Here is a 14,025-nt window from a genome sequence, read left to right on the forward strand (position 1 = left end):
GGGCGAGGGTGGAATGAAAAGAAAAAAGATCCGTCCGTGCGTGCGTGTAAAAGGCCATCTGTCAGAAAATGTATTGCACCGGCTGTCTCTATTCATATATGACGCAGTTCAACTCTCCCTGCGTGCCCAGCAATCCCCCCCCATTCCTCTCTCTACTATAACACATTGTCTTTATTAGATGGGATAGGTAATTATTATCATCGTCCCTCATCATCGTTTCCCTTTCTGTCTGTCCGCCTCCGTTAAGAGCCGTTAAGCTCTCGCTAATTAATTGAGAAAATATCGCGCGGGAGTCCCCCCATTTCGTTTCATCCCTTTTGTCGTCTATCGCTTCTTCTATTAGAAACATCATTCACGATGAAATGTCGACGGGTCGTTTGTCATGTCCTCTCCCGCTCCGCTCTATTGTGTGTCGTTCGTGACTTTGGCTACTTTTACGGGAGAATGGCGTCGACCAACTCCCATTAGACAACGAGCCAAATCAGATGCCCTCCTTTTTTTCCCCGGGAAAAAGACAATAAAAGCTGAAACAAATGACTAATATAACTCAATTGAAAAAGAAAAGTGGAGAGTAGAGTGGTAGCGAAAAAGTGGGCAAGAGTATAACATGTATCTATACTCGTACTCGGCTGGCAGCCCAGCACCCGGCAATATAGTGCTGCACAGCCCAGTCTATACATCAGACAAAAAGGATTGGTCCCCAAAGAGCCAGAGCCAACAAAAGAGCGGCCACACAGCAGCTCGAGATGATGTATAGATAACTATTTACTCTTTTGATAGCTCACAGAAGTATCTCTCTCTCTCTCTATACGCAGTTACTATTACTAGTGCATTGGCCCAGCAGACAAGGAATGGCTCTCAGCCGCCCACTTTTACATCTCACATGCCCGGCAACAACCATTTCCCAACCGATGGATATAATACTAGTAGACCAAAAGAAAAAAGGGAGAAAAAAAAAGTATTATATGGCCAGGGCTATACTTATATTACTTTGCCAACGGACCAACGGCGACCTATTCCTTTCACTCATTTCCCTGGACACCGATCGACATCACCGAATCGATGAACTCTTCGTTTAGACTTTAGACACTGTTTTCCATTCTGGATCGACCATCAAATGGGACGCGGACGCCCACGCTCGGCCTATTAAAGACAGAAACAGAAGTGTCTTTCTTTCTTTTTGAACTAAAAAGACAATCACCGAAAAACAAAATGAATTCAAATAAATTTGAACTAAGATGACCACTAGAACGAATGACCAGAGAAGAATACATCGACACATTGATACCTTTCCAGTCTTGGTAACACACTATTACAATGTGGAAATCCCCACAATTACAAATTCGAAAATTTGGTAGGAAAGAAGAGACAGAGCCATTCAATCTCAAACTTCGGCATAGTTTTCAAATGCAAATAATATTACTAGGAATGATGTTTGGAACACTCAACCAAAGTGGAGAAGAAAAAACCCACAAATTTAAATTTTAAAAATTCTTTCATATGCAAGTAAGATTGCTTAGATTGATGTCTGCCCTATTAACACACTACCAAGAGTGGGGAAATAACCCGCAAATTGTATGTCGAGGAAAGAATAGCTAATCTGATTGAATCAAACTTTTCTGGTTTCCAACAAGTCACGAAGCAACAGGAAACTTGATGAAACCAAAAAGCAAATCTGAAGATACGACCTAGACAATGTAGGTTGTTGTCAGCTAACCCACACAACCACCGAAAAAATATTGAATAACTGAAATTCAAATTGATACCTTGCTAGTCTTGCGAACACACTATCAGAGTGGGGAAAACCCCACAATTTCAATTTTGAAAAACAAATGGTAGGAAACAAGTTACAACAGAGCCATTCAATCACAAACGTCGGCAACGTTTTCATATGCAAAGAAGATTGCTTAGATTGATCATAAACTATAAACCATCACCAGTTTATAATAGACCCAAGGATGGTGTTTGGAACACACCAAAGTGAAGCAAAAACCCACAAATTGAATTTCAAACATACATCGTTGGAAATAAATGATTTTAATGACTTATCTGATTGAATCCAATTTTTTCGGCTTCCAGCAAGTCACGAGGCAACAGGAAACCCGATGAAAGAAGTCAAAGAACACCAAATGGCTGTTTAATCAGAAGAAACAACAACCGAGACAAAAACAGCTGCAAATGATTGACGAAATTCGTCTGAATTTTATCGGTTTTTGTCGACGTTGCAAATTTTACTAATTGCAACCGGGGGCGGATTCAAGACAGAATCAAATCTTTTCAAATTAAACATTGAAAATCCAACATAATTATTTTAAATTTCTTGAGAGATTCTGAAAATCTTCCAAGAGACAATTTCGGATGATCACGTCAGCCGAGAGTCTATCTATCTCCAAAAAGCTTTTAAAACGAAAGGGGAGATGATTAATGAATCATTTAAGGTAAAAATTAATAATTTTTTAAATTTTTACCATGATAAATGGATTTTTCATGTGTAATCTGCCGAAGACAATAACAGATGCCACCAATATTATTATAGAGAATCAGAGAGCCCACCACAAACAAGACTCATATATCTATTCATTCTTGATAGATTCCCCTTCATTGGGTTCCCCGCGCCGTCTGTGACACACGCACAATATGGCCCCTTTTTTTCACAACTAAATCTATTGTGGGGGGGGGGGGATGGGAGGGGTTCACTTGGCATTTCACTTTTAATTATTAGAAGTGTAGAGTTCTTCCTAAATATTTGTGAAGGTATTAAACGTTTACACATCCATTCCGGATGAAAAGACTAGACAGATAGAGCACTCGGCTCTTTTCTGTACATGTGCTGCTGACATGAAAGTTGCTATCGTATACGACCCAAAGTCATTTGAAACGGCTTCAACCGCTTCATCCCCGGAATTGTGTTAAAAAAACCTTACTTGACCCCATATTAAAAAGGAAGACCTTGCAAATAGAAAGAAAAATTTGTTTTCTTCTCTATTAAAAATTTCGTTTTTACGAATCAACTCAAAACACAGTCAATGTGTGTAGAGTGTATATAGTTGGGAGCAGTTGAGTCTCCCTATCTTTTTTATATTACCCTATTTATTTATTTTTTTTTTTTCCCGGTGGCTGATGACTCCTGCGGGAATCGATGGCGTTTGAAAGAGCCATTACAGTCTAAAGAGGGGGAGCGCCTGCTGCTGGTGCTTTGACAGCCGCATTATCATGCGACACTCTGCCCCATTGCACCTCGAAGACTCACTCAATAATAGCGAGTTATAGAGACGTATACAGACGACACACACATACACACACCAGAGCATACGGTTGTGTTGTGTGTGCGCCCAGTTTGGAGGACCCAAAGCCCCTGATGGCTTTCAACTTCATTATTCCCCGACTAGACGCAGCCAGAAAGAACTCTCTCCCACATAATATAGCTGCGCTTTATTTATAGATAAAGAACCCCCCCCCCCCTTACTACCCTACTACGTACTGTATAAAGTACTGTATACGCTCAGGGAGGAGTTGGCGGGTCTACGCCAATACCAAATTCACTCGAGGACGACTGTTTCGAAGGTAATCAAAAATTCATTCATTAAAAATGTTGTTGAACAAAACATTTCAGAAGGAAATCAGCGACGACCATAACGAGAAAGGCTGAGCCAATGAACTTGATGATGTTTCGAGTCTTTGGGGTCTTTGCCTTCGAATAAAATAAAATATTCTGAATTTTACAGGAGCTTACGGCGGCTCTCTGCTTGATAAAGGCGAGGAGCACCTCTACGACGAGATCAAGGACGAAAACGAAGATTACGGTACGTCTGTGTTCATTGCTCTACCCGTTGACAGCATCAAATTTTTCTCGATAAAAACTCGTTTTCTTTTGAGTTTCTTCTGCCTCCTTTGAGCTTAATTTCCTGACTTCCCACTCGGTCCCATCTTGTCTTACTCTCACGTTTCTATTCTATTCTCTTGATTCTCTTTTTCAACTCTTTACGCTGACTGGATCGCAGATACCAGTTCACAGGTAACAATTGGCTGTTGTCATGGCTGCTTGAAAAAGAAAAATAACTTTGTTCTTTAGTAGAGTAGTTTTGTATTGTGTAGGTGACCTTGTTCTCTTTTCTTTTTGATGTGTTGCCATTCTGTTGTCTGATTAATTTGATTCTTTTGAAAGGTTTGGAAACTGCAGTCGACGAGGTCTATGACCGACTCGACGATTTACGACTTGTGTTGTCAGAGGTCCGGCCTCACTCTATCATTTCCGGCAGCTCCAGCTTCACCGGAAAAGATCAACAATCCCGTTTTTAATCCATCGCCTTATATATCTTAGTCTCATTTCTCTGTCCGGTGATCGGTGATTGTTTTATTTTTATTTATTTTGGCTGCCAACGGAGGAGTTGGCGGGGCCACGCCAATACCCAATTCACTCGAGGACGACTGTTTGGAAGGTAATCAAAAAGTCATTCATTAAAAATTTTGTTGAACAAAACATTCTAACATATTGAACCCCCCTATTCTGCTTGACAGATACCCCTACGACTACTATAATGTAGATGACCTTGTTCTCTTTTCTTTTTGATGTGTTGCCACTCTGTTGTCTTATTGATTTGATTGAAAATTTCCCCTATTTTTTCCCTTATGTTCCCGATTTCTATCTAAAAATTCCCCACGTCCCAACAGCATCAACATAGAGGCGCTCCGATTTCGTTCACGGCTTCACGGGTGTGAAATATTTATATTATATGGCCACAGTGAATTATAAATGACCCCCCCCCCCCCCGACTTAAATGTGAAATCTTCCACCCCCCCCCCCCTTACTGTGCCTTTTTTTTCAAACGACCGACATCGACCGAACTGTGTTGATTGAGCTTCCAAGAGTAGAAGACTGAAAAGTAGCAATTGAGTTAAAAAGGCCATTTTAGTACTGAAAGTTATTTGGAAATCGACTTCCTGATTAAGAGTATTCCGATTGCGATAGCAACCATGTCGTTCTTCTTTCGTCGTTCATGTTGACTCTTCTTCTCTTGGTTTGGCTGGCCCAGCTTTGCCAGGCCAGAACTTTATCCGGCAGCAACATATGCCCCCGTCAAGGGGCTGTTCATAAATTACGTAGTAGATTTTTTGGTGTTTTTGTACCCCCTCCCCCTTAAAAACCTTTAAAAAAAAAAGGAAATGGATAAACAAATGCAAAAAAGGAGACCCACGTCCCAACAGCATCAACATAGAGGCGCTCCGATTTCGTTCACGGCTTCACGGGTGTGAAATATTTATATTATGGCCACAGTGATTGATAAATGACCCCCCGACTTAAATGTGAAATCTTCCACCCCTTCCCCCCCCCATCCTATTACCTCCTAGAAGTTAAAATTCCCCAACAATTTGTGCTAGCTCACGCAGATGCTCCAGCGGCCGCATTTACAATTGCGATGTCATCGAAGCCGATTCAAACATTTGCGTCAACAATTCGCCCGGAAGAAGGTACGATTGGATCCAATACAAGAGTGGGAAAGTAATCGGTCAAAAGTCGGAATGCAAGGCGCCCAGCAACAAGAATCACAAAGTCGATTCGTGGTGGCGCTTTCTCTACCACTGCTCCTACTATATGTGCCTGTGTGATCAACCAGGGCTACATTCCGACCGCTACGTTAGCCTACAATCCGCAATGGCATCTACTTCCAGCAACCGACTAGTAACGGGAGTGCGGTTCGTAAAAATTAACCGCATTCTTCACATCCAAATACAAGAAGGCGAAGCCCTACCAAGAGGTTCAGTTAACGAATCAACGGTCCAATGGCTGCCTACACCGCCTCTCACTGTATTAAAGGGTCAAGAAGAATCGGTAGAAGATGGGCTTGGCTATGCCACTTTGCGCTATGAAGAACGAGCAATTGACCTGGATGATTTAGTTGCTCCGAAAGGGCACGTCGTTACTGGCTTACGTTTCCGAAAACTGGGTTTCCGAAATTTCGCAAACAATTCAACACGCTGCTCACGCTGCTACTGAAAAAGCGGATGCCGATAGCCCCAAAACAATTCAAAGTTTTTTTCAAAACTTGGTTTCTGCAATAAAAATGTTTTTTTTGGGGGGGTTTAATCACTAAAGGCAAGTTTTGGATAGCCTAAACAACAAACAACAGCCCAGGTATTCCGACCTAAAAGTGAAAAAGTTGTAGTCGCAGCCGCCGACTGGCTTTACGAAAATGACCCCCCGACTTAAATGTGAAATCTTCTACCCCCTCCCCCCCCCTCCCGTTATCTCCTAGAAGTTAAAATTCCCTTCCCCCAATCCCAACCGCAAAAACGGCCAAGAGCCAAGAGGGAATTATAGAGTTGGCTAACGTCCGAAGTTAGCCAACTCTATTACCCAAATGGAGCAGTTTGAGATCCTGCGTTGCCAGGTCTGGAAAACAATTTTGTGTCCAAAAGGGCCAATCAGCCTACAGCCTCTTTAAAACGCTGTTCGCTGATTGACCCTATTGATCACAGAATTAATTTCTAGACCCCATGTCCAACTGCTCCATTGCCAGCGAATATGAAAACATCGGTCATGTCCGGCAATGAACTCAAATCGCAGCAAGGGAGAAAATAATTTTCGCACTTGCTGCGACTAGTTTCGCCGACATCGACCGACTGTTCTGAATCGTTTATTCGTTCAACAAGCCAATATATAACACTCGAACGGCGTCTAACCGCAATACGATAACTGCTGCCCCCCCTCCCCATCCTTAGTTATACACTCACACCCGTGAACGAAATCGGAGCGCCTGTAGCTAGGCTAAAAGGCTACTGATGCTGTTGGGACGACGTGGGTTTTTCTCGAGTTTCTCGTTTCACAAACGAAGAAAGGCGAAACTCATTCACCAGTTCGTGCCACGAGAAATTGGATCCACCCCGTCGATTCACGTTCGCTTGAAATTGGGATCCAATTTGATTAATTGGCAATGGTATCCTACCGAATTGTCGACATGTTTGCAATTTATAATGACGTTTGAAAATGATTTCCTTTTTTGTATTTGTTTATCCATTTCCATTTGGTGGGAATATTTTATATTATGGCCACAGTCAATGATGCGAGGGTATTTAGACAGCACGGCATTAATAATAAGTCGAGTGACACACGCTGATGGAGAGAATAAAAAAAGATTTAAAATAATACGGCCAATGGAATGACGACAAACGGGGAGAATCGAGGACGAGACACATTTCCTTTTTTAAAAATGAGCGAATATTTAGCACAACCGAATAAGATTTAATTGTTTTTTAAATTAAGAAAATGGAAGAAAACGACAACATTCAACAATGGAAAAGAGACCCGACCATACGGACACACAACAAAAAACGGCTAAGATTTAACGCAATTGTAATTAAGTATCAACGCGGAGGGGAATGAAATTAAGTTAAAAAAGATTCCACACAATCGACCGAAATCAAAGCGTTTTTCATTTTGATAATTTTTTTTCAAAACAAAATGGGACGATGCAAATGACTAAATGCGCCAAACTCAATTTTAATCAAATAAACCCTCAAGCGATATTAGCGCAACTTTGGCTGATGTACAGCAGATCAAATAAACCGTTATAGCGGCTCATCCTGTGACGACGCCGTCGTGAGTGTTTTGAACCAATCAGACCATTCCCGTGAGTGGAGATCGTGACGAATTGCCGGCGGCTGCCGGTCCGTGATGCGGGTTGTGCTGGTGATGGTGGAGATGGTGAACGCCCCCAACCTGATTGGTCGATGAAGACATTGAGCCCACGCTGCTGCTGCTACTGCTCCCGCTCCCGCTGCTGTTGCTGTAGAGCGACGCGGCTGCAGCGGCCGCCGCTGCCGCCGCCGCGTGAGTGTAGAACAGCGACGAGAACGGGAGTTGCGCAGACGCGCCCGATGACGTCACTGACGATGGAGCCGCCATGTTTCCCGCACTGTTGTTGTTATTCCCGTTTTGCTGCTGCTGTTGTTGCTGTTGTTGTTGAGGGGATAATAGCGGAGAGGTTTTGTTGTTGTTGCCTCCGCTGTAATTGACCTGCTGGTTGCCGGAAGAGCTGCCGGGCGGAGCTCCGCTGGAGCTGGTCGGAGTGTTGGGTCCGATGGGGTGGCGGAGGTGATTGAGAGAGGAAGAAGATGCGGAAGTCGACGTAGTCATGTTGGATGAAACGCCGGAATTGTTGTTGGGACCGTTCTCGTGGTAGAGGATGGGAACGCGGACGATGCGCTGGTGTCCAGCAGCCGCGGCCGCTGCCATGTTGGCCGCCATATTGGCGGCTTCCAGCTCGGCGGCCAATTGGCGCTTCCATTTGTTGCGCCGATTTTGAAACCAAATTTTCACCTGAGTCTCCGTCAGGCTGAGTGAAGCGGCCAGGCCGGCCCGTTCAGAGCTGGACAGGTATCGTTTCATATCAAATGTCGACTCTAATTGAAACACCTGACTGCGTGAGAAGACGGTGCGCGTCTTCTTCTTGCGTTTGCTGTTGCTGCCGGCCGAGTGTCCGGACCCGCTGCTGCTGTTGTGTAGCTGCTGGTGTTGGCCGGCGTCGGTGGCCGACGACGAAGAAGAACAACCTTTGCCTTTACTGCCATTGTTGTTGTTGTTGTTGTGATGATGATGATGTCCGTGGTGGTGGCCGTGATGGCCGTGGAGGTGGTCGTCCCTCTCACCATCTGAATCGACTCCCGATCCGTTGGCCTCGCAACACCCGTCCTCTTCCTCCATCATCATGTAATGCACCGAATTGTTGTCGTCCGTGTCGTCCACTCCGCCCACGTCAATTTTGCTGTCAGCGTCCGAAAAATTGTCATCTGAAATCAGAAACAAAATCAAATGAATTTTTGAGTTGTCGTAATTAAACAATTAGACGGGGGAGTGGATAGAGGAGGAGGAGTTAATAGTAAAGAGGAGGGAGTGTCACGCAGAGCTTCCCACTTGAAACCGCATCGTCTACTGAGGGGGGGAAATGGTCGCCGTTCGAATCGGATGATTGTCCATTTAAGTAAAACGAGCGGATGGGATAAAGACGATAAAAGGGTGGACAAAAGAAGGGGGGTGAAGTTTCTCTCTCTATAAATACTTTGTCATGTCATAATAAGACGAGGAATGTGAATAAATAAAAAAGGTGAAACGACCATCAAAAGCTTCTTCTCCCCATCGTATATAGTCGTCGCCCGATATCTTTCACGGTAAGTTGGGCGCCACATATATTCGGCTTCGTAATCGTGGTTGTCTTTGAAGAGGAGACACACTCACCATTTTAGCTCAAGGGAAAAAGGATTTGAAGTAAAAAACTTGCGCCGAAGGTGAAGGGCTGGCAACAAGCACTTGAAGGGCTGAGTGAGTAGCTATTTGATCTCTATAATTCCGGTCGATGTAATACAACAACAAGAAAGAGAGTTTATAAAAATATAGACAGTAGAGATGGGGGGCCGGGCCGTGACCACTTGAGAGACTTCGTTTAGTTGCCCCCCAGCGAAAATAATGTCGGGGCCGAACAACAACTCAAACTGGCGATCTATATAAGATAAGAAGAAGAACTGCTGAACTCGCTGCCAAAATTAAGTCGAAAGAATGTTGCACATTCCTTATATTATTAAAGGCTAGCCAAAGTAAAAACACGCACATCAGTGCCCCCCTCCCACACTTGAATGGCTTCCGACTCATTTGTTTATAAGACTCACTACATTTTACACACGCCCTATTAGAGGCTCCTCATTTAATTCCAGGTGAAAAAACACGGAACAAAAATTTCCGACTCGATTAATTCATTCCCGTCATCTTTCCAAAGTTCAAAAGGTGAATTGCATAACTTTTTAACTTTCCCGGAAAAAGATAAAACGAATTGCGTCTATAGTTTTTCCGTGTCTATAAATAGACACACCTGAAGGACTTCCCCGTCAATTGTCCTCTTTCCATATGCCCAAACTTTGTCTTGTTTTAACTCTATTATGTAATAATGGGGTGAAAAGAAAAAAAAGGAGTTGGTGTTGGAGGAGCGATCCTGTAGGGCTTACTCACCTCTACAGTATAATAATACACGTATAGATCAGAAACATGTTTTTCTTTTCCTTTTGGCTTTGCTGGGGATTCCTCATCGGCAACGACGGGCTAATATTTTACTTTTCGGTTAGATCTCCCCTTGATGCGTGCCCTTTGCTATTTATAAAAAGAGAAGTGCGTGTTTGTTGGCCTACACACACAACTGTTCAAACAAACAGCAACCAAGTCTTAACGGGACATCCTTCCTCCAACACACGACGGAGCCTAGTAGTACAATCGGCCTTCCCTTTGGCAGGTTTCCCTCTTTTTATATCCACACACACATAGCATATTGTGTTGTATGGATAGTAGCGACTAAATGCTTATCGTTCGATGTGATTCCGCTGTGCTGTGTGACGGCCACTCCCATCCACTTTGCATCGGACACATTATACCGACGACGGCGGGGGGCCGTGTTGTTGGGGCTTCCGTTGCGTCTTTTCCTATTATGTCCCTCATTTGCCCGATGAGTCCCGCAATTGCCTTTCCTTCTAGACATTTAAAACCAGACGGAAAAGGCGGGGCTACCCTCCTCTTTTTTCCTTTTCTTTGATTAAAATATAAAAGGTTTGTTTCACATCAAAAGACAAAAGATACGACGAGGAGGAATCAAATATCGCACAGGAAACAAAAGGATAATTCTTTATTTTTTGATGTTTCAAAACGCTGCGGAGCTTATCAATAAAATATGAAAACTCCGGCCGGAAAAAGGAAAAATTCAGAATTTCTTCTGCTGGCGCTGCTGGCCCACATTTGACTGGGCTCCTCCGCGAGGTACTTAAGAGTTGACGCGATTAGCTCATTCACGCTCGACTTGCGCGGCTCCCGCTTCTTATGTATTGCACATACACAAATATAACACTGCTAGCGGAGAGGGGGGTTGTGCAGACGGGCCTAGATTGCAGCTATCCGGGGGCATTTTGAACGCGGCTTATGATCGATTGTTTGTGCTCTTGAACGACGCCTCAACTCGTGTTACGATAAAGAAATCCCCCTCCTCTGGCGTTCAAACACACAGCCTAGGGGGGCTCTCCTCTTTTATTTTTATAAAAAAGACCGTCAACGACATGACACGGACCACTGGGCCCGACTGATAATCCCGTCAATTCGTTTTTTTTTTATTTCGGAAAATAATAATAATCCCGCCGAACGAACTCCGACCGGATTTGACAAATGGATTCTCCGTTTGTCATTAAGTGCCCCGCCCAGTTACACTAATTAGTTTCAATTGATTTTAAAAAGAGAAAAACTGACCGTCGTGATTGAAGGAGGCCGATGAATTGTGGCCGCCGTCGTCGTCGCTTCCGCTGGATCGCTTCCGTTTGTTCAGCATCGGAGTGACGGATGAAGACGGATGGGTCGGCGATTTGTTGGCCGGTTCCATCCCGACCATTCCGCTCATGGCCAGGTTGTAAGCTTTGCCCGTCAGCGAGAGCGGACTGCTGGACAGAGGTGGGCCGTGCTGGTCGTAGCGCCAAGACGGCGGCAGGTGCTGGTGGGAATGATCCAGGCCGGCTGGGCCGTCGCGACCCGATGGAGTCCCGTTGTTGGTCCCGCTGCCGGCCAGCGCCGAACTTTTCAACGACGTCCAGTAACTGGAAGCGGCGGCCGCAGCGGCGATTTGCTGCTGGACGCTGTGCAAGTGCTGCAAGTGTTGGAGGTTGCTGGCGAACTCGGCCGGACTTGCGGCGCCGTAGGGGAACGGTGAAGATCCGGGAGCCGAGCCGGACGACGGATGATGCGGATGGTGAGCGGATGGACGCATCGACAAGTGCGACAATAATCCCAAACTATAATAGGCCAAAAGTTAAATCAAATTTATTTTAAAGAAACATCCAGCGCTTGAATTGTAAAATGGACTTACCGAGACCACAAGGATTGATGGGCGTCTGGACCGAGTCCGGCTGATCCGAGCCAATCTGGCCAGCCGGGAATGGCTGAATTAGAGGAAGACGAAGTGGTTGGCGGATTGGATCCATGGTGGAGGTGGGCCAAATGAGCCAGAGCTGAAGCGTTGAGAAACGGCGATCCCACGCCGGACGGCTGGATGCTGCTGCTCATGATCCTGCCATCGTTGATCTTTGATTCGTCATCGCTCAATCTCGGCTGTTTGTCATTGGATTCCGCCGTGATTTTCTTGTCTTCCTCCGTGGCCAGCAGATTGGAAATGCTGAAATTGGATCGTTTTGATGCGGCCGGAGTGGTGGTGGTGGTAGCCGGCGGCGGCGGGACTTGAAGATGCAGCAAGGCCGGCAAAGCAGAAGCCGTAGTAGTAGTAGTGGTAGGACTAGCGATCCTGCTACCGACGACAATCGACTCCATCACCGAAGGCGATGAATCCACTTGAACTTGACTCATCGCAGAATAATTTTCTGTTTTTCGTTTGTTTTCAACCCCCCAATCGTGACACGAGAGGTGATCACTTGCGACACACTTTTGCGACTGTTGTTGTTTCACGCACAATGTCCCGGGATCGATTGTGCAACGGAAGAGAAGAAGAGGAGAAACGAGAGGATGTCCGTTTCACTGGGCAGGTAGACGTCAAGTGACGACGTTTTTTGGTGCTCGACTATAACAGGACAGTCAGCCGAAGAATTAAAAACGGGAGGAGGACGATCGACTAGAGAGAGTGGAGGGTGGTAGAGCAGGAGGTGGGTGGTGGGTGGGACAGAGGGAAAAAGAAGAAGTTGTCTATTGGATAGCAATTTCAGTTCCCCACTTTGGGGTCCCAAAAAGAGGGAGGGTGATTGCCACCGCCTCGCATAGCCACACACACTCACAGGGTGGGGTGGGGTGGGAGGGAGACACAAGGGCGAGCAAAGGATCGGCGGCGGAACAGTTTCAAATAGACACACAAACTGCGCAGATCTTGTTCAACGTTTTTCGCTGAGCGGTTGCCTGTGCGCGCCGTGTGCACGTTGAGAAAAAGAAGAAGAATATAGAGAGACGAGATGGATATGTACATCCAACTATCCCTGCAGCAGCAGACGATGATGCCGGAACAGGTTCTTGCTATACTTGTCGACCAATCCGGCCACTTGGCGTCGTCCCCCTCTCCATCCGCATTGGTCGACAACTCTCACCAGGCCAAACCCTCTTCCTTCTTCTTCTTCTTTCTCCTCCTTTTTTGTCTAGCTCAGCTGCTTTTCACTTGATGTAGTACAACAACAAACAACCCAAACTGATCCGGCCGGAATTCTTTGCATTTTCTTCTTTCACCTTTTCATCGGCTCATCGAGCAAAGTGACGAGGATATTATTGTGCAGTGCAGCAGCCCCGGCCCCAGCCAGAAATGGCAAATGATTTGGCGTCCCTTTTCATTTCTCTTTCGCTCGGCTGCGTGAATCATCCGGCACTCACGAGACGTTGAATGCGCAGCACAGCAACAACAGGAATCGCTGCAATAAACATAAAAGATGGAAATGAGAGACTCTTCTATTATACGGATGGATCGTTTGAGGGCGGACCAATTAGCTTATGCTAAAGTTTTTGGGGGACGAACAGAGGCAGGTTATACGGTCCGTTTGTAACTTATAGACGACTATTATAATAAGAGACTTATGTATTAGAGCCACATGAAACAATGTATCCATCGCAATTTGGAAATCAGCTTCTATATGATATTGATGTATTTATAAATATAAGATTTTCCCTCGGTCGAGGATCAATTTGGAAAAGTATATCCACTAATAGCGCCGTATAGACATATACTCCGTCCCGGTATATATCAGTGTACACAATGTCCAGCTATACCTATTTGTCTGATCTCTTTGGCTTTTAGATATATCTATTCCGGCGCTCTCGGCGCAGTGAAGGAATAACAGCAAACGCTGATTGGAATGGATGAGCTGCTGGCCGATGGCCGTATCAACAACAGAGCGAGTTGCAACGATCGATTCGACGTGTACAGCCTCTCTCAGCAGAGAGGTATCGCGCGCCCACTCACGCTCACATTAGGATCGATGGGTTTTTGATTAGGAACTTTTCTTCTTCTTCTTCTTTGACTG

General features: G+C 45.2%; 1 protein-coding gene across 1 annotated transcript; it reads right to left on the reverse strand.

Moving 5' to 3' along the window:
• Positions 1 to 6,999: 6,999 nt before the first annotated feature.
• Positions 7,000 to 13,420, reverse strand: LOC124315830 (homeobox protein B-H1-like). Its single transcript, XM_046781524.1, has 3 exons — positions 11,883 to 13,420; positions 11,273 to 11,808; positions 7,000 to 8,787 (listed from the first exon to the last, which is right to left on the reverse strand). The coding sequence occupies exons 1-3, from the start codon at positions 12,374 to 12,376 to the stop codon at positions 7,616 to 7,618; spliced, it is 2,202 nt and encodes a 733-aa protein (XP_046637480.1). The 5' UTR covers positions 12,377 to 13,420; the 3' UTR covers positions 7,000 to 7,615.
• Between the last annotated feature and the right edge of the window lie 605 nt (positions 13,421 to 14,025).

Source organism: Daphnia pulicaria, chromosome 11, assembly GCF_021234035.1.
Source record: "Daphnia pulicaria isolate SC F1-1A chromosome 11, SC_F0-13Bv2, whole genome shotgun sequence".
Lineage (NCBI taxonomy): Eukaryota > Metazoa > Arthropoda > Branchiopoda > Diplostraca > Daphniidae > Daphnia > Daphnia pulicaria.